At 43.8% G+C, this 21813-nt stretch overlaps 1 protein-coding gene across 2 annotated transcripts in view; it reads left to right on the forward strand.

Moving 5' to 3' along the window:
* Window positions 1-21813, forward strand: part of Dgcr2 (DiGeorge syndrome critical region gene 2) — a 69649-nt gene that overhangs the window by 6105 nt on the left and 41731 nt on the right. For both annotated transcript variants that reach the window (XM_075969884.1, XM_075969893.1), the window contains exon 2: window positions 21519-21641. In XM_075969884.1, coding sequence (XP_075825999.1) covers window positions 21519-21641 — 123 coding nt within the window. The remainder of the gene's footprint in view (window positions 1-21518; window positions 21642-21813) is intronic.

Consider the following 21813-nt stretch of genomic DNA (forward strand, 5'->3'; position numbering starts at 1 on the left):
TGAGAGCTGAGAGCTTCTCTTTGGATATAAGGATAGGTATTTTATTTAGGATGCATTGGGAATTAAACTGCAGTAGCAGTAGATGGAAAATGGCAGTAGATGGTTCCTCTTTAGCAGTGGTTCTCAGCCTGTGGGTCATGTCCCCATAGGGTCACATCAGATAGTCTGCATATCAGATGTTTACGTTATGATTCATAACAGTAGCAAAATTACAGTTAGGAAGTAACAACAAAATAATTTTATAGTTGGGGTCACATGAGGAATTAAAGAGTTACAGCATTAGGAAGGTTGAGAATCGCTGTTTTTTAGGATCCATGAACTTGCCAATCATGGATAGTTAGTTGCCTTGGGTAACTCAGTTTGTTTATAGAACAGTTTATAGGCATGAATTCCTTCAGTCCAGCTAAACAGCCTTTGGTTACCTCTAAGATACAGATGCCACTATTGCACCTTTGGGACTATCTTGCCATGCTGGCCACTGCTGTGTTGCAGGCTTCATAGCTAGGTAGGACTGTTGGTTGTTTTACTCCCTTGACAGCCCACATAGCACCTTTGGATACTATGGGAACTAGTCCTCAGGGAGGAGGCTTCCAGGTCAGTTTTAGCTCAATTTCTTTATTGCATTTGTCCAAAACGTATGGTGTCTTCAGCAGTTAGTTCTTACCTTCAAGCTCTGGGAGGCAACCAATGGCAACAGCAATAGCCTGCTTTGTTTTGGGAGTCTCTCCCTGACCAACAACTTTAAAGGAGGTTTCCCATGCCTGGTACTAGGGTTTTTGTTAGTCTGCGGCTCTTGGGAGGAGCATTAGCACTCCAAGTAGTGTAAATTCATTTGATTTATATAATGTACGTATACATATGTCCAGTTCTAGGGCTTCTGACATACATGCAGGCAAAACACCAATGAACATAAAATAAAAAACAAATTATATATTTTTAAATGTAAATAGAGCTGGAGTATTTTAGCCCACCACCAAGTCCCAAATAAACATTTAGAAGTTTATATTAATTACAGAATGCTTGGCCAGTAGCTCAAGGTGATTACCAACTAGCTCTTACATTTAAATTAATCCATTTTTATTTATGTATTGTCATGTGACTTGTGACTTGTCCTCTAGCATCTTGCTTCTTGGGTGACTTGTTGGCATCTCCCCACACTCAGCCCTTCTTCATCCGAGTCCTCAGTTTGATTGTCCCGCCTAACTTTATCCTGCCTTGCCAAACAGCTTTATTATTAACCAATGAGAATAATACATATTCACAGTGTACAGGATTATTCCACAGCATTTCAAAAAGAAGCTCATTTATTAAACAAAAGAAATCAGTTACTGAACAAATGCACAAATGACTGTATTGTAACATGAAGGACAGTAGTTCCTCTAGCGAGTTTGCTGTATAGCTGCCCTGGCGGATGGAAGGAGGATGGGGCCGTATAGCTGCCCTGGCGAATGGAAGGAGGATGGGGTCGTTGTAGCCATTCTATAGGAACATGAGGTGGGTGAGCAAGGGGATACAGCCAGCTGGCTGGCCTCATGTTTGGTGGAACTTGCTCGTTGGGTATTAGCTATGCTGACAGGCAAGAGGTGAGGGTTTCTTGCCAGTGTGGATCCTTCCTAAAGCTTGCCAGCCAGTCAGCCTAGGGTGGAGATGGGGTCTCCAGAAAGAGGGAGTTAGGCTTGACACCTGGACTGGGGAACACAGCTGACTCTACATGAGCTTTTCCTGGGCAGCTTATGTTGTAGACTGTGGTTGGGACATGTGGCTAGGCACGACGGCTGCACTCTTGCTCTTAGCTTTCTTCCCTCTTCTGCCTGGTGAAGCTGTTACTTGAGTTACCCTGAGCTGGTCCTCCTACTACCGTGCTTCTTCCTACTCTTGCTCTCTTCTGCCTGCTTCCTGCATAGGTGACTTCTGGTTGCTGACATCCAGCCATTGTGTCACTCAGCTTGTTCTCTCTCTCCTTCAGCTAAGGGGCAGGACAAGGCTGAGTGCAGGACTAAGGGAGTTAGTTGGCTTGAGAATGTACCCAGGCAGATCCTGCCTGTTCCCTGGAGAACCTACTTTAGGAGTTCACAGCTATACTTTTGTGTATGTGGGGTGAACATCAGCTGTCATTCCTCAGGCACCACCATCTGATGACGTGTATGTGTGTGTTCCTATGAGTTTATGTGTTTATGGGAGCATGTGTTCATGTGAAGACAAAATCAATGTTGAGTATCACTAAGTTCATTCTCCATCTTAGTTTTTGAAGCAGGGTCCCTCACCGTATTTGGAACTCATGGATTTGGCTAGATTGGCTGACTAGCAAGCCCCACAGATCTTCCTATCTTTACTACCCTAGTGCTAGGGTGGGGCATATGCTGCCACACCAATCTTTAAGTAGTTGCTGGGACCAAACTCAGGTCTTCATGTTTGCACCAAAAGTTATTTCTTGATTGAGCCATTTTCCCAGCCCCAAGCTGTTTTTTGGGGGGGAGGGCGGGAAGAGGTCACTGGCCTGGAATTTGACCTAATTAGGCCAGTCAGAATCACCAGGGATCCACCTCTCCCTTCCCTACACTGGGGTTATAAGCCTACACTACCAGAACTGGTTTCTCTGTGCAACCCTGGCTGCCCTGGAGCTTGTTCTGTAGACCATGCTGGCCTTGAACTCACAGAGATCCACCTGCCTCTGCCTCCCAAATCCTGGGATTAAAGGTGTGCACCACCACCACCCTGCTCACAATTGGTTTTTGTTATTGTTATTTTGTTTTGTTCTGTCTGCATGCATGCATACCTGCCAGAAGAGGGCACTAGATATCATTACAGATGGCTGTGAGCCATCATATGTTGCTGGGAATCGAACTCAGGACCTTTGGAAGAGCAGCCAGGGCTCTTAACCTCTGAGTCATTTTTCCAGCCTCACAATTGGTTTTTAAAAGTAGTTTCTGGGGCTTGAACTCACGTCCTTGCATGGCAAGCGCTTCACCAACTGGGTGTTTTTTTTTTTGAGACGGTGTCTTTGCAGCCCAGGTTATCCTAGAATTTACTGCATAGCATAGGCAGGCTTTAACCCATGCTGATTCTCTTGCCATAGTCTCCCAAGTGCTGGAATTATCATTGTGAGCCATCACAGCCAGCCCTTTTTCTTTCTTTGTTTTTATGTTGTTAGTTTGTTTTTAAGATTTATTTTTATTTGAGTGTATCTGTACATAGATATCAGTGGAGACTAGAAGAGGGTGTCACTTAGATTTTAATCAGAAGCAGAAACAGGCCACTCAGGACCAGCATGTTGGTGACATGCTTTGCCTCCTGCGAAGTGCAGAGTCCTGTGTAAAGATAGGTGCTTTGTCATTGGGTTGAGACTCTTCGGTGTTCATAGTTTCCTAAGGGTGGGCACTGCTGCTTTACAACTCTTCTGGCCTGGGTGGCCTGTTCAGGGCGGTCAGTCAATGGCTTCTGCCTGTGATCTCACCACACTGTCTTTGTCATCAAAGGAACGCCTGCACTGCATGTATTTCCAGAAGCTTGGGAGGCTTACTTACAATTTGAATCTTTCTGTGTGCCACCTTTTGTGTGAACTTTGTGGATTTTGAACCATGTGATTGGTTATATTACCTCTTAAGACATTTTCATGAAAGTGAAGGGTCATCTAGGTGTGGTGACACACACCTTTAATCAGGAGGCAGAGAGGCAGGCAGATCTCTATGAGTTTGAAGTCAACCTGGTGTACAGAGTGAGTTCCAGGACAACCAAGGCTGTCTTGAAAGAGAGAGAGAAGAAAGGGGTTAGAAAAGATATTTTACTCAACACCCAGAAGAGTCAGGCAGGCTCATGAGTTCCACGCCAGCCTAGGCTACATAGCGAGTAAGACTGTCTCTGAAAACAAGGTATTTTTAGGGCTTGAGGAGATAGCTAAATTGATAAAATGTTTGCTAAGCAAGTTTGAGTTCCTGAGTTTGTTCCCTAGCAACCAGTGAAAGAGTCAGGAGCAGCAGCTTGGGCCTGTGAAAAGTAAAGATAGGGGATCCTGGAGCTCACTTGCCTGCTAGTCTTGCTGATTGATGAAAAGCAAAGATAGGGTATCCTGGAGCTCACTTGCCTGCTAGTCTTGCTGAATTGGTGCGCTTCAGGTCAGTAAGAGTCCCTGTTTCAGAGGGAAAAAAGGTGAGAACAGTTGAGCAAAACACCCAACATTGATTTCTGACCTTTGCATGAGTCCACGTGTGTACACACATACATACAGTGTTGGGGGTGTTTTTAAAAAACTATGCATATCTGTGGAGATCAACTTTTCAGAGTTAGTTCTCTGTCTACCTTGTTTTGTTTTTGAAAGAGTCTAACTATATAGCCTAGGAGGCCTGGAACTCACTATGTAGTTGGTCTTATGCTGGATGTGTGCCTCTTCTGCTTTGTTTTTGAGGGAGGGTCTCATCTCTTCTAGAGTATCTTGTGTGATCCAGTTCTCCTGCTTCCTGTCTCTGCCTCTCATCTTGCCCCAAGAGTGCTAGGGTTACAGATGCAAGCCCCTCTATGCAGCTGTTTTTACATGTTCCAAGGACCAAGCTCAGAATTCTGTTGTTTTATTTTATTTTTATTTGCTGAGCCATTCCTAAGTAAAGGTATTATAAAAGGAACTAGATCCTGTAACTAAAGGTAAAACATGATTAAAACAAACAAAAATAAAAAGTAACTAACTATAAAGATGATTAGAACACAAAAATGATATCAAATTGTAGCTAAATGCTGTTACATGTTAATACTTCATAGTGCAGTGTGAGGTGGGTTAACCCCATTTTACAGGCAGGCAGAGTCTAGGAGAATAAATGACTTGTTTAAGGTTACAGAGCTCCAGAGCTGCAGCTTATAAAGTAGAGCTAGCATTTGGAGTCTGGGCAGCCTGACCGTAACACATGGATGTGTGCAGCCTTAGTGGGTGTCAGAGTTCTAGTGCTAGAAAAAGACACCATGAATGACCATGGCAACTCTTATCAAGGAAAACTTTTAATTGGGGCTGACTTAGTATTCAGAGGTTTATAAATGTCCATTATCATCATGATGGCATATAGGCATAGTGCTGGAGAAGGAGCTAAGAGTTCTACCTCTTCATATGCAGGCAGCAGGAAGAGACTGAGCCACTAGGCCTGGCTTGAGCCATTGAAACCTCAAAGCCCACCTCCTAGTGACATTCTTCCTCCCACAAGGCCACACCTACTATTAGTGTCACTCCCTGTGGCCTATGGGGGGCTTTTTTATTCAAACCCCCATAGTGGATTTGTTTCCCTCTGTTTCTTGTCTTCTACCTTTTTACCTTGAGTCTCAGTTCCCTACATATTTTTTTCCTAACAATGGCCACCATCACCACAATCCTATCTTTCTGTCCTTACTGCTCCCTTTTGCTACTGTGCCCAGCACTACCCTGTCAGGAACTGAGCACGTGCCTCTCCACTTGTCCTGTAGTCAGTCTATTCTGGGCTTAGCTGCTACTGTCATTGTCCTCATGCCTCTATACTGTGTTTGAGCAGCCCCCACTCTGCTAAGCATTTGGGGTGCACAGCCTAGATAACCATAAATGATAACATTCCTTTATCAGATGGAGATTCTGCTATGTTGAAACTTGTGCTTGATCTAAGATTCCAAAGGAGTATATGAAATGATGCTTTTAGGCTGTATTGCCTTTGAACCCTTCTCAGAGATATCAGAGCTCTGTGGTGATAGCAGTGCATGATAATGTTCCGATCTATATGGGGGTTAGGGGAGATGGGGTAAAGCTGCCCATTGCTGTTGGCCTTACATCATCTTTTTGCATGCCTCAGAACTATTGTTTAATATTGCCCTTAGGTGTTGCTGCAGTGTATAACTCATTGGTCGAGCACTTGTCTATCATATCTAAGATCCTGATTTCCACTATCTACTACCAGGGAAGAGGGAGAATTTTGTTGGAGGGTAATTAGCATGGGCTGCAAAGTCAGACTTCTAGCTCAACAAAAACTTACCTATGGGACTTTGAAATCTTCCCGTATTTTGCATGTGCTTTTGAAGGTCAGGTAACTTCTCTGCTATTCCATTTGGAAAACTGGTTCTCAAGAGGGATGTGGAAACCTCATCTTTTTTTTCTCTAAATAGGGATAGTACTTAAGAAGTACTTCAGATGGTTAATTACCAGATACAAGGAAGCAAAGTGGACCAGGCTTTTTCTTTTGGGCCACCAGTCAGCTCCCAAATCATGACCCAGAGACTTACTGGTAGTTATAAATGTTTGGCCTAGCTTAGGCTTATTTCTGGCTAGCTCTTTTAAATTAACCAGTTTCTCTTTATCTACCTTTTACCTTGTTTCTTTCTGTATATCTTACTTTCCTGCTGTCTCTAGGTTTGGCTGGCTGTTGGCTGCCTGGCTTCTGGTGCCAGGCATGTCCCTTTCTCCTCATTCTCTTCTTCCCTTCTCTCGTGCTTTTTGAGTCTAGATTTCTCCTATTTATTCTCACTACCCACCAGCCCCACCTGTCCCCCTCCTGCCTAGCTATTATTGTTCAGCTCTTAGACCAATCAGGTGCCTAGGCAGGCAAAGTGAAACAAACGCAACACATCTTTACATAATTAAACAAATGCAGCGTAAACAAATATAGCACATCTTTATATAGTTAAACAAATACAACACATCTTTACATAGTTAAACAAATACAACACATCTTTACATAGTTAAACAAATACAACACATCTTTACATAGTTAAACAAATACAACACATCTTTACATAGTTAAACGAATACAACGCGTCTTTACATAGTTAAACAAATACAACACATCTTTACATAGTTAAACAAATACAACACATCTTTACATAGTTAAACAAATGTGGTGTAAACAAATGTAACACATCTTTACATAGTTAAATGTAGTGTAAACAAATGTAACACATCTTTACATAGTTAAACAAATGTGGTGTAAACAAATGTAACACATCTTTACATAGTTAAACAAATGTAGTGTAAACAAATGTAACACATCTTTACATAGTTAAATGTAGTGTAAACAAATGTAACACATCTTTACATAGTTAAACAAATGTAGTGTAAACAAATGTAACACATCTTTACATAGTTAAACAAATGTGGTGTAAACAAATGTAACACATCTTTACATAGTTAAACAAATGTGGTGTAAACAAATGTAACACATCTTTGCCCACAACAGCAAATATATATTCCACAGCAAATATTCCACAACAGCAAATTCAGTTTACTTTTTAATTTTATTTTTATTACGTGTGTGTGTGTGTGTGTGTGTGTGTGTGTGTGTACACTCGTGCACTCACTCATGCGCTTACAAATGTTTGGAGTGTGAATTAGTTCTCATCCACTGTTAGTCTTAGGAATTGAACTCAGGTCCTCCAGCGTAGTACAAAGTACCTTTACCCACTGAATCACTTTACTAGTCCTAAGGTTAAGTTTTCTTGAGATAGTCCCATGTAACCACAAACTCAACTATGTAGCTGTGGTGGTTTAAATGAGAATGGCTCCCATCGGCTCATATTGTGGCCTTGTTGAAGGAGGTGTGTCACTGGGGGGTAAGCTTTGAGGGTTTCAAAAGTCTGTGCTACTGCCTCCCATGTTGTCTCGAAATGTAAACTCTCAGCTACTGCTCTAGCACTCTGCCTGCCTGCCCCCTAGGCTTCCCGCAGCCATGGTCAAGAGTAACTCAAACTGTAGTCCCCCAGTAAACTGTTCTGTAAATTGAGTTGGCTATGGTGTCTCTTCATAGCAATAGTAAGGTCACTAAGATACCTGACCAAAGGTCTCTGAATTTATTCAGTTTCAGGTTCAGTTAGGTGCTGGCAACCCTAAACAGGGCTTTATAGTAGAGATCCAGCAGTGTGCCATGCTCTGCAAAAGCCTAGACTCCAACTCCCCACTGATGGGACCTTCTCAGAGAGTTTGCCTCTTCAGGATCATTGCTAGCAACAGAACACTTGAAACTTCAGTAAAAAGCACTGCTTGAATGGGTTGTTCTTGGGGCTCAGGACTGCCAGGAATGGTCACCTCCATGGTCTCAGAACAAGGAATGGGGCCTAACAAGATATGGTCATCATGAAGTGTGGAACAGAGGCCTGTCTTATGAGGGATTCCCGGTGCTTCTTTCTATACTAATCTCCACATACACCATTCCAAGAAGCTATAAGGGTCAGATGGTTGCACATGGCCATGACTAGAAGGGAGCTATGTGCTACAGGGATAGAGCCTCAGGGACTGCCAAACCAGGCCTAAGAAGACGGTGGGGTTCTTGGGGGAAGGCGGAACAAATGGTGTAACACTGGAGGATGACTGGGAGTTCCAGGAATGTGCAGAAGTGACAGTTACACAAAAATCTGAATGTACTTTATGCCACTCAATCACGTGCTTAAAACAGTTAAGGGGCTGGAGAGATGGCTTAATGTGTAAAGTACTTACCCTAAAAGCATGGAGGACCTGAGTTCGAATCCCTAGAACTCATACAAAAGCTGCATGTAGTATTGTGCTTCTGTAATCCTAGTGCTCCCACAGCAAAAGAAGTGGGAGGCAGAGACATGAGAATCCTGGGAGCAAACAGGCCAGCCCACCTCACGTAAGCATATACAACAAAGAGACTGTCTCACACAAGGTGGTCCTCTGACCTCCACATGCATGTCCATACTTGCACAAACTGCACACATTGTGACGCATACACACACATGCAAAACAAAACATAGTTAAAGCCTGGGAACGTTGCTCAGATCATACCAGATAGAAACCGTACCAGTTAAATAATTGCTTCTCCTTTTCCCTTAGTTCCTGGCAGTCACTAACCAACTCTGTCTCTATGGTTTTGTCTATTCTGAACATTTTATATAAGAGAAATTATGCTGAATCTGGTCTTTTGTGATTGCTTCTTTGAGTTAGCATATTTTCAGATTCATCCACATTGTAGAACATAGACGTTATTATTACCAAATAATATATACCACGTTTTTATCTATCCTCCAGCTGTTAGAAATAGGTGTGATGTGCACATTGGTGCACACCTACTTGTTATAGTCTCTGCTCTCAGCCCTCCTGAGTATATGTCTGTGAATGAAATTGCTAGTTGATACACCAACTCTGTGTTTCCCCAGATGCTGAGTCATCGCACACCGCTGCAGTCCTGCTCCAAGGCTCCATCCTCTACACCCTTAAGAAATAGCTGTTCTCGTGGATGTGAGGTGCTATCTCACTGTGGCTTTGACTTGTGTTTCTCTGATGCCTGTAGTGTTGCTGAGCATTTTTTCATGTATTTATTGTTCATTTGTATTTCTTTTTTTTTTTTTTTTGGATTTTTTGAGACAGGGTTTCTCTGTAGCTTTTGGTTCCTGTCCTGGAACTAGCTCTTGTAGACCAGGCTGGCCTCGAACTCACAGAGATCCGCCTGCCTCTGCCTCCCGAGTGCTGGGATTAAAGGCATGCGCCACCACCGCCCGGCTCATTTGTATTTCTTTAGAGAAATATCTACATTATTTTTTTAGTTTTGAATTGAGCAGCTGTATTTTTACATTGTAGGAATTCTTTATATATTCTGAATATTAATACCTAATACTGAATTTAATATGTTGTGGGGAGCTGCGGGTTGCATTCTGCCACCCAGCTCCTGCCACTGGCTAGTTTTACCCGAAATAACAACACACAAATTGTATTCTTTTAAACACTGCTTGGCCCATTAACTCTAGCCCTTACAGGCTAATTCTCATATCCCGATCAACCCATCTCTAATAATCTATGTAGCATCAGTCTTAACGGGAAAGATTCAGCATGTCTGACCTGGCAGCTTGCTTCATGGCGTCTGCTCAGGAGAGGGGAGCATGGCCTCTGAGCTGACTTCCTCTTCCTCCCAGCATTCTGTTCTTTTACTCCTCCCACCTATGTTTTAACCTATGAGGCCAAGCAGTTTCTTTATTACTTAACCAATGACCTTCCTCCATCATTAATATATTTTATTTCATTCAGTGGGTTATTTTTCTAGTCCTTGACAATCCTGAGATCCACAAACATTTTTTTTTCATGAAGTCACCATTGTGTTTTTTTCTTTTGCTGATTTTGCTGTTGGTTTGCATCAAGGAAATGGTTTCCAAGGCTGACATCAGGGAGTATCCCCTGTTTTCTAGGTGTTTCATAGTTTTAGCCCTTACAGCAGAAGTCTGATAGACTTTGAGTTAGTTTCTGTATTTGTGTTAAATGAAGCCCAGCTTTCTTTTCGGTTGACTGTATAGTCATCCTTCAACACTGGTTGCTGAAGATACTGTCATTTCCTGAGGAATAAAGTAGTGATCCTGTTTGTGTCACAGTGACAAAATACCCAAGAAAATCAACGGAAATGGAGAAGGTTAATTTCAGTTAAAGGGGGTGTGGTGGTTTGAATGAGAATGGCCCCCATCATGAACTCATAGATTTGAATGCTTGGTCTCTAGTTGGTGGACCTGTTAGGAAAGAATTAGGGAATGTGGCCTTGGCAGAGGTGTTTCACTGGGGGAGGGTAGCCTTTGAGGTTTCAAAAGCACACGCCATTCCCAGTTAGTGCTCTCTCTGTTTCATGGTTCTGGATGGGTATGCAAGCTCTCAGCTACTGCTCCAGTGCCATGCTCACCTGCCTGCTGCCTTGCTCCCCAGCATGATGAAACTGTAAGCCCCAACAGTGCTTTCTTCCATATATTGCCTTGCTCACGGTGTCTCTTCACACCAACAGAAAGAAAGGGAACTAAAGAAGGGGGAAAGGCTCCCGTGTAAGATCTGGTGGCTCTGCTGCTTTGAATTAGAGACAAGGCAAAATATACAGGTATATGTGGTAAAGGAAGACATTCGCCTTGTGGGGCAGGAAGCAGAGACAGGAAGGAGATGAAGAGAAAAGATGTCCTTCCCAGTGAATTGTTTATTCTAACTAGCCTTGCCTAATAACCCACTCAGAGGTGAACTCATCAGTGGATTAACCAGTCATGAGGTCAGAAACCTTATGATTTAATTAATACTCAGCACTATCAGCTGAGGACCCAGCCTCTAACACATGTTCTTTTCAGGGACACACACAGCCACGTACAACAGATGCACATCTATAAGTGGAATTGCTGGATTATATTGAAAATCTGTTTAGAATTTTAGGCTCTGGTGGAGCTTTTTTCTGCTTTAATAAACAGAACAGAAAATACTGATAGATGTTATAGGAGCTGCGGCTGTGTTCCTGCTGCCCCAGCTCCTGGTCGCCTGGCTAGCTTATGCCCCAAAATAACAACACACAAACTGTATTCTTTTAAACACTGCTTGGCCCATTATATCTAGCCTCTTCTCGGCTAACTCTCGCACCTGGGCTAGCCCATTTCTAATAATGTGTGTAGCACCCCAAGGTGCGCTTACCGGGAAGATTCTAGCCTATGTCCATCCTGGGTTGGAGCTTCATTGCATCTGCTCTGGAGAAGAGAGGCATCGCGTCTGCCCCAGAGAGGAGAGGAAATGGCGTCTTAGCTCACTTCCTCTTCCTCCCAGCATTCTGTTCTGTTTACTCCACCCACCTATGTTCTAACCTATGAGGGCCAACCAGTTTCTTTATTTTTTAACCAATGACCTTCCTCCATCAGATAGATATAACCCACATAGCAAAACATTTTTTAAATCCTCAGTAATTTTAGCATATAAAGAGACCTTGAGTTAAAATGTGTTAAGAGTGGCTGGGCGGTGATGATGCAAGCCTTTATTCCCAGCATTTGGGAGGCAGAGGCAGGCGAATCTCTGGAGTTTGAGGCCAGCCTGGTCTACAGAGTTAGTTCCAGAACAGCTAGCTAGGGCTGTTGCATAGAGAAAAACTGTCTCAAAAATAAATACACGCGTTAAAGGTGTGGGATGCTGCTTGGGAACTGCTGCCACACTGGGACTTCTTGTTTTGGTACTGAGGCCACAGACTTGTGTCTTGACAGCAATATTGTCCTTGACTAGGAAGAGCTGAGCTGCCTCAGTCGTGCCCAGCAAGGAGTCAGTCATAGGGCCTAGGTACCAGGATGTTGGCAAACCCAAATGCAAAAAAAAACAGGGTGGCTCTTTTAGCAACTTCCTCTAAGGCAAAAATTGATACTAGTTTCCCTTTGGAAGGACCGAAAGGATTTTCCAAAAGAAGTGAGAGGAAATGTTGATGTGCAGGTAACATATAGCTAGACCCGACAGAACCCCTGTCCCGCACACTGCAGATGATGCAGACTGCGGAAGTGCTGGAGTGCTCCTGCATGGTTCACGGCCCACCTTCTTCCCTAAGAACAGACACTCCAGACACTGTTGGAGTATCCCAGGCGTTGAGGAGGAGCTCATGTGTTGCTCTGGGACAGCAGAGGAAGGTCAGGAAGGTCAAGAGCCTCCTGCTTGGGCATTCACTGAATGCTTGTAGGAACACGGTTCCTCAGGTACTTGGAGTTAATGCAAGAGGTGGGAATGTGCTCAGTCTAAGAACAGTTCTAATGAGACAATTGCACATGCCTGCTCACTGAAAGGCTAGACGAAGAGACCCAGCAGACCCTGTGGGAAGGTGAGGGAAGGCTTCCAAGAAGAGGGTGTGTTTTGCAACCTGAGATCCAAATACTCCTGAGTCCAGAGGCCAGTTGTATTCTGAATGAGGAAAGACAAACCACTCTGCTCAAAGCCATCTGCTCATCATGCCCTCCTTCCCCCTCCCTCCCCCTTCTTTCTTTAAAGAAAATTTAAAGGACCAGTTTTTGCCAAATCTGTCTGGTTGCAAAGAATAACTAGGAAAAAGAGGCCCTTTTCTCTGACCTGAGGAAGGAAGCATGGATGCTCAGGGAACTAGGGTGTTAAGGGTCCCTATCTGTCCCTGGTTTTTATCCTGTCTCAGATACACACACAGCATGAACTCCCAGTATCTTAGGGTCTCTGAGTCACCTATCCTGGGACAGATGACTTGACCAGTCTATACAGGCCGTTTTCGACTGGAGAGGCTGTTGGAACTTTAGGATGCTTTGCTAGAGGAGTTCATACACAAAAGTTTACACTGCCCCACCCCCAATGGCTAAGTACTGAGCACTAAATAAAGCTGGGTGTGTAGGAATTAGGGGCTGTTTGCCAGAGCAGGTAAGCTGACCTCAAAATGCTTGCTTTTGAAGAAAATAATAGTGATGTTGGGAAAACAAATCTCACTGGATGACCACTTCCCAAAGGACTTTGAGGCCACACATTGAAACTTCTCCAGGCATGGTGACTTTTTTTGTTTTTGAGAGAGGGTTTCCTCTTTGTAGCTCTGGCTGTTGAAACTTTCTGTAGACCAGACTGGCCTCGAACTCAGAGATCCTGGCTGCCTCTGCCTCCCAAGTGCTTGGATTAAAGGCATGTGCCACTACAGCCTGGTTGCGTGGTGACTTTTTAAAAAAGAAGCTATGAGTGTACTCCAAACAGCATTGTGGCTTTTTTAATAGAGTGGATAGTGTTAAAAATGTTCTTTGCTAATTTTTTTGTCTTATTTTTTCTCATTATAGTTTAGAAATTAGTTTTTAACCAAACTGGAAGACCAAGAATCAAGAATGGTTTGGGAAGAATGATGTATTGCAGGCACTTAACTTAATGCTTAGGGGTGCAGACTTGAGGCCAGAAGAGACCATCCCCATTATTAATTCCTCATCAGATAAATAGTCTTTAGTAGTGAGTCAGCCTTGGGACTGTAATTATGAAGCCTGATTCCTGCTCTGGAGTTGTGGTAGTAACTGAGCCACGCCTAGCTGATCCAGGTGAGGAAGCAGGTCGTAGAGGAAGTGATTAATCTTGACTGACCTCACTGGAGAGCTGATTATATAAACTGAAATCTGTTTTAGATGTTGTGGAACAACTACCATATAGTAAACTACACATATTTAAAAGTTGTCCTCAGCCAGGCGGTGCTGGCGCACGCCTTTAATCCCAGCAGCACCTGGGAGGCAGAGACAGGCGGATCTCTGTGAGTTCGAGGTCAGCCTGGTCTGATAATTTATTTGTTACTCTTTCGTTGTTATTTTCTGTACCTCTAGACATACTGGGACTCACTATGTAGACCAAGCTGAACTGCCAGAAATTTGCTTGCTTCTGCCTCCCAGGTGCTGGGATTAAAGGCGCGTTCTACCACTACCGACTTGTTACTCCTAAAGACTTACCTTTCACTGGACACAGACTTAGAAGTAAATTACCACCTGGAGAGATAGCTCAGCGCTTAAGAACATATACTGTTCTTGCAAAGGACCTGAGTTCAATTCCCAGCACCAACATCAGGCAACTTAAAATTACCTATAATGCCAGTTCCAGGAGATCTGATGCCTCTGGCCTTCAGGGTTATTTAGATCATATTTACATACCCAAACACAGATAAAGAGACATACACAGAATTAGAAATAAAGTAAATCCTCAATAAAAGAAATGGAAACGCTCAGGGAGGACAGCCTGTCTCTTGGCAGTCCGCATTTCCCTTTGGCTTCCTTCATTCTCTTAGCCAAAAATTTTAGCATATTCTTCAGCCTCCTCATTTTTTTTTTAGTGCTTTGTTTCTTCAGAGCAACATGTCTGTGTTTGTGTTGCAGGACTTGTGGAATAACAAGACGCTGAATATTTGGTGCTTTTGGTCCTGGGCTCCTCACCATCTTTGATTAAGGGCTTCCCGACAAAATTGGAGGAGGCCATGCTCTTTATAGAGATGGAAAGGCTTTTGGAATCTGCTAGCTTTTTTGGGTCCTAGTCACTGAGGCACAGTAGTATTGGCAGTCCAGGAATCTCCTTCTCTTCTTTTTCTAAACAGAACCAAGTTGAGAGCACTCAGATTGGCGTCCACAATGCCTTACTCAGCAGCAGGTGCACTCTGCTGTGGGTCAGTACACCTTGCTTCATGGGAAAGGTGTTCTTCTCACCGCTGATGGGGCTACTTTTGTGGCCACATGCATCTCACAGAAAATACAAAACTTAAGTTTATTGTCTACTTGACAGCCAGTGACTGGAACTGGAAAGAAGATAATTCAGCTTCATCTCAACACAGCCAAGGCCCCACAAAAAAAAAAAAAAAAGAAGAAGAAGAAGTTGTTTTGATGTGTGTGGTATATCTATTATGTGCACATTTGTGTGTGGGGGGAGACCAGAGCCAATGTTGGAAGAATGTCTTCCTGAATCAATTCTCCACCTACTTTTTGCAGACAGGATGTCTTGCTGAACCTGGCTGGAGCTTGCTGTTTCTACTAGACTGCCTGGACAGTAAGCTCCTATGATCTTCCTCTCCCACTACAGCCAAGGTAGCAAGCACACTGGTTATCACCACAGATGTTCTCCTGTGCCCTTTGGTAGTCTCTCCCATCGCCCTCTCGTTTCTGACCTGCTTTCTGTTGTTGCATATTGAATGTGTGTTTTTAAGAAGTTCAGGAACTATCTTGAGTACATAGTAGTTTCTTCACTTGGCATAATTGAAACTCATCTGGATTTTACAAGTTTTATAATTAGCCGGGTGGTGGTGGCTCACGCCTTCAATCTGTCTACAACAGCTAGTTCCAGGATAGGTACAGAGAAGTCCTGCTTCAAAACCAAATGTGTGTGTGTGTGTGTGTGTGTGTGTGTGTGTGTGTATAATTATGTTTATGTGTCTGTGTGAATCATTATCCCTGGAATTAAAGTTACAGGCAGTTGTGAGCTCTCTGATGTAGGTACTGGAAACCACATCAGGTCCCCTGAAAGAGCAGCAGCAAGCACTCTTAGCCATCTTTCCAGCACCCATTTACAACCCCAGTCTTTTCATTCTCTTAAGAGTTCCAGCTGGGCATGGTAGCACACTGTTCTTTTTTAAATACAAAATGTGTATGGCTTTTTTGTTTACATGTATGTCAGTGTACCACATGCATACCTGGTGCCTGTGGCGGCAAAAAGAGGGTGTCAACGTTGCCCTGGGAGCTGGGCAGTGGTGGCGCCTGCCTTTAATCCCTGCACTTGGGAGGCAGAGGCAGGTGGATTCCTGTGAGTTTGTGGCTAGTCTGGTCTACAAGAGCTAGTCCCAGGACAGGCTCCAAAGCTACAGAGAAACCCTGTCTCAAAAAAACAAAAACAAACAAACAAAAAAATTGCCCTGGAATTGGAGTTACAGGCAGTTGTGAGCCACCATGTGGGTACTGGTTATCAAGCCTATGTCCTCTGAAAGAGCAGCCCAGTGCTCTTAACCTGGAACTCTCTCTCCAGCTCCTAAACATTTATTTTATTTGTTTGTATATACATGCGTGTGTGTCTGTCTGTCTGTGTTAATGTGTCTGTATGTGTAGCTGTGGGTATGTGGATGTGCCCCTGGAGGCCACCAAAGATCATGAGATCCCTTGGCTGTGTGTGTGTCTGGGTATATGTATGTCTGTGTGTCTGTGTCTATGTTTAGCTGTGGGTGTGCTGCTGGGGGCCAGTGAGGGTTATGAGATCCCTTGGCTGTGTGTGTCTGTGTGTGTCTGTGGATGTGCCACTGGAGGCCAGAAAGGGTCATGAGATTCCTTGGGTGTGTTTGTGTGTGTCTGTGTGTACCTGTGGATGTGCCCCTGAAGGCGAGCAAGGGTCATGAGATTCCTTGGGTGTGTTTGTGTGTGTCTGTGTGTACCTGTGAATGTGCCCCTGGAGGCCAGCAAGGGTCATGAGATTCCTTGGAGCTGGAGTTCTAGGTTTTTTTGAGCTTCCTGATGTGAGTGCTGGGCACTGAACTCTTCCTCTGATAGAGTAATAAACTCTCTAGAGTAGAGTAGCTGCTGAGCCATATCATCAGCTCCTGACATACACTTTTAATGCCAGCAGTTGAGGCAGAAGCAGGGGTAGACAGATCTCTGTGAGCAAGTTCTAGGCTAGCCACAGCTACGAAGTGAGACCCTGTCACAAAAGAAAGAGTTATAATGTTGGACTCTAGCGTCCAAACACCAAGAAGGAGTCGCCCCCAGAGACCATCTCACACACCACAGCTGATGCAAAAGCATGAGGATTTTATTAATTCTGTCATGACAGGGTCCCCCAGCATTCGGGAAGCCGAGGGACCTCGAATAGCTGGTACAGTCAACTTTTAAAGGGGCCACAGAAGCAAGGGAGGTTGTTCTTTGACTATTCTGATTGGCTTATTCGAAAGAGCTATTACCAATAATTGACTGGAGAGCTGTTGCCAGATCAGATGAGGTAAGAGGTCATTTTGACCCCGTTTCCCAGGGGAGTGAACCAAAGCATACGTATATGGGTAATTGTTCAGGAACTGAGTACGTACGAGTGTAGCTGTTAGGTCCTTGGTTCCCAGGGGAGGAGGGGAAGCACTATGGCACAGAGGCTGAGAGGATTCAGAATTGTCAAAAATGGCTTCAGGATTGTCTTAAAGTCTTACAATAAAATTTAGTGAAGTCCAGCTTATCTGCTTTTTATTTTGTGACTCAGCACAGATCGTCACAATCTGCCTGAACCAAAGTTACAAACTTTTCCCATGGTTTCTGCTCAAATTTTGATAATTTGGAGCTTTGCATTTATCTAGGCCTTCGATGTATTTTTGAGTTACTTTTTCTTACTGGTACAAGAAGCAGAGCACAGAGTTTTCTTAGTGGGAGCCAGTCATCCCTTGTCCAGTTGTTGAAATAGCCTTCAACTCAGAGATCCACCTGCCTCTTCCTCCCAGGAGACAGATTAAAGGCGTGCTTCCATGGGGCTCTGTGATAACCTCTTGATACCTACGCCACCCTGTCTTGGTTTCCTGCCATGCTGGATTGTTGGTTGTTCTTTTCTGCTAGATGCTGGAATGTTTTTGCTGCTCTAAATTCTTTGCATTTCCACAAATTTTAGAGTCAGTTTGGCAGTTTCTACAATCAAGTCTGGTGGATATTATTGGTAGCATTGAATTTGGGTAAACTGAGATCTTAACCTTTTGAATTCATTTTCCATAGGTTTAGATCTTTTAAATATATTTTTCAGCCATATTTTTCTATTTTCACCAACAGGATTTAAATGTCTTTTGTTAGATTTATCACTTATTTTTCTTTTGCCATTTTTTTTCAGTTTATTTATTATTATTTATTGAGACAGTCTTACCATGTAGCTAAGGCTGACTGTGAATTTAGTACTGCCTCAGCCTCCAAAGTTCTAGAATTACAGGCATGTACCACCATGTCCAACTTATATTTGTTTTGTAATGCTGTTGTTTTGGGTGATTTTCTGAACTCTGAATTTCTGGAAGAGTTGACTTTTTTTGAAACAGGGTTTCTATGTATAACAGCTCTGACTGTCCTGGAACTTGCTCTGTAGACCAAGCTGGCCTCTTAACCCACAGAGATCCGCCTCCCCCCTCCCCCCTTAAGATTTAGTTTTATAGTGGTGGCCTTTAATCCCAACACTTAGGAGACAGAGGCAGGCGGATCTCTCTGGGTTCGAGGCCAGCCTGGTCTACAGAGCTAGTTCCAGGACAGCCAGAGCTGTTACACATAGAAACCCTGTTTCAAAAAACCAGAAAGAAACAAATTTTTAGTTTTATGTTTACTTAAATGTGTATGTATGCCATTTAGGTATGTGTGCCCTCAGAGGCCAGAACGGGGCACTGTATTCCTGGCAGCTGATGTCACAGAGTTGTGAGCCACCTCAGCGTGGATACTGTGTACCAAATGTGAGTCCTGTAAAAGAGCAAAACCTACTTTAGCAAGTGATCTGTCTCCCCAGCCCCGATATTATTCTTCTTTAAAGAGTTAGTGGACATTTTCTAGTGAAAACACTTGAGCCTGGACTTGCCCTTGTGTAAAGCAGGAGCACCGATGATTTGACATTGTGGTCTGCTGATGTGTTGAGCTGTGTTCACAGTTGTCCTGGGGTGCATGTGGTCTGTGGGCCTCAGTTGGATACACCTGGTTTTTTGTTTCTTTTGAGGTGCTGAGGGTCAAACTGAAAACCTCCTAAGTCCTAGGGAAATACTTCAACACTCAGCCCCATGAGTGATATACCCTAGCCCTTATAAAGGGTTTTGCCAAATGCTGAAGTTTTTTTTTCAGCTGTAAGCTTTTTATTTCCTTGCTCAGGAGACTGGAATTCCCTTCCTCACATCTCTTTACCATGGGCTGCTTTTACTGAGGCAACAGGAAGGTACTCACTGTGTGCAAGACCTGACCATGGCCTTTCCAGTCCCCAGAAGTGTGGCTAATTAAACTGTTGGTTTTAATATGAAAAAATAATTGTATTATTTTCCTAATAGCATGTAGTAAATATGCCAGGTTGCATTTTCTAAGTTGACAAATGAAACACAGGGCAACATTTTCTTGATGCACCATAGACTCAGAACATCTGGGATACTGTGAGGGCCCCAGCACAGCTTAGTAGCGAAGGACCCTCTGCTGCGTTGTTCTGGTCCATGTTCAAGGACTTCTCTTTTTTCTTCAAATTTGGGTTTTGGCACTTGTTCTTATGTTCATTTTTTTTTCATGATTATGCAAAGGATTTGGTTGAGGGATAGGTTTTGTGTGTCTGTGTGGACTGTTACAGAAGGTGGTAGCACACTGTCCTGTTGTCAGATGTCAGAGCATGCTCTGCTCCGCAGTTGCAGTCTTCTGGAAGGAAAGGGTATGTAGACTTGGACTGGAATATCTGCTTCCAGATAGTTGTGTTTGCTTGCAGCCTTTTCACTGCTGCTGCAGTGGTGGATCACGATCCTCACCAAATGATATGGGAAAAGATACTGGGAAGAAAGCCTGCCTGTAAAATAAGCACACAGATTTTCATTGCTCTGTGCCGCATCTTGCCTCAATCCCTAAACTGTTGTTTGTAATTTACTTACTCTGTGGTAAATTCTGTGATAGGAGGAGAAAATGGACATGGAAAACATACTGCATCTAGCCATCTTTACTATATATACAATGTATATCTGTATATAAAATTAGCTTATGGTAACATAGACCCTCCTTGACTTCTGATTGGATATGTCCCAGTAAAGCTATAGTGACTTAAAGATACATAATTGGAAAGTACATTTAATATCCCCAACCTGCCAAGCACCGTGGTTCAGCAGCGTAGTGTGCTAGAACGTTGTTTGTCTATTGTTACATCATGACTGACTGGAAGCGGTACACACTGCTATTGTTCAGTTTTGGGGTCTGCTCCATCCTGACTGTCCACGGTTAGCTGAATGTAGACCACCTAGTCTACTGTCCCATAATGTAAACTGGGAAGCATTTGTGCATAGTTGAGGTTTTTCAAAACATTTTTGTTATCTTATATGCATGAATGTTTTGTCTGCATGCATGTTTGTATACCACATGTATGCTGGTGTCCATGGAGGCCAGAAGAGGGCATCGGATCCTCTCGAACTGGGGTTACAGATAATTTTAAGTGCTATGTGGGTGTCAGAAATCACAACCAGGTCCTCTGCAAGAGCACTCACTGCTCCTAATTGCTGGGGAGGCAGAAACAGGCAACCCTGGAGCTTGCTGGCTAGCCAGTCTAGCACTAATCAGTCATCTCAGGCCAATGAGAAACTCTGTTTCCAAAACCAAATTGGACAGTGCCTGAAGGAGGAACACAAACCTGAGGGTGGCCCTGGCATGTGTGTCCAAACACAGAGGTGGGGAGAGGAGAGAGAGAGCTGTCCATAAGCCCAGGGATGTAGGTCAGTCGTACTGTGTGTGCTCTTTGGTGCTAGGGATTTAGTCCAAATAGTAAATAAGCAAACAGCCTATATGAAAGTGAGTCAGGCTAGAGACAAAGCTAGCTCTCTAGTTAGCTGTTTTTAAAGTGTAGAGTACTTGCCCTGAGCTCTGAGCCCAGGTCAAGAACAGATGCCAGTTTGCTGGTATGTGCCCAAAGGCTAGCCCAGGCTGCACAGTGACAGTCTGTCTCTGAAGTTTTTTTTAAAAAAAAAAAGACGGGGAGTAAAGTGAAAATCAACAAGAAGGGAAGAATTCAGCACTTGGCTGTAGTGTGCAGGCTTCTAACTTCTATTGAAACCTGTGTTTTGCTGTATTAGTTTATCTTGTCAGAAACCACTGTCAGCGTTACCTTATTCAAACACATCTTCTCATTACTGCTTTTAGCTGTTTGCAGCATGCCAGATAAAGGTCAGAAATCTATTAGCCTTGCATCCTCCGAAGTCTGGATTTTCAATTACTTGAGTGACTCCCATTCGTTTATACAGTCATCTCAGTGTGCCTTCTTGTGAGCCCTTATTTTCCTGGAGTGTGGTTACTGTGATGTCACATGACTTACCAAAGCATCACCTTCCTATTCCTAGTCCCATCTTCTTGGAAAAGTATTCCAGTATTCCCTGGCTAAAGAGGGTGTTATCCTTCACCTTGCATTGAGATACCATTTCAGTGTTCCTGGAAGGGAGGTGTGCTGTATGTTGTGATGCAGGACTAACCATTCTCTTCCCTCAACTTTGGGACCGTGTGTTCAGATCCCCCGAGGAAGCGGACTGGGGCAGCTGCTCAGCATCTGGACTACTTGTCCCAGGGCTACCTTGACATGGATAGAGTTCTGTCCTAGGTTTCTGCTTCTGTGCCACTTCCTCAACGGCCTCTTGCCCTTTTGTCCACAGAGCTTCGGTGCAACCCTGGGCAGTTTCAGTGTCACAGTGGTGCCATCCAGTGCATACCCCTGCCCTGGCAATGTGATGGCTGGCCAACGTGTGAGGATAAGAGCGATGAAGCCGACTGTCCAGGTGAGTGTGTAGGACCTGTCTCTGCCCTGGCCTCCTGCGGGGAGGGAACGGAACCAGGCAATCTGTGTGGTCCATACACATTGGAAGGGTAGTGTGAGCCAACCCCACTCTTAACCTTTTTAAATCAGTAAGTGTTGGCATGGGACAACTCTAGAACTCATGAGTTTCCAGC

Source organism: Microtus pennsylvanicus, chromosome 1 (genome assembly GCF_037038515.1).
Source record: "Microtus pennsylvanicus isolate mMicPen1 chromosome 1, mMicPen1.hap1, whole genome shotgun sequence".
Classification (NCBI taxonomy): Eukaryota; Metazoa; Chordata; class Mammalia; order Rodentia; family Cricetidae; genus Microtus; species Microtus pennsylvanicus.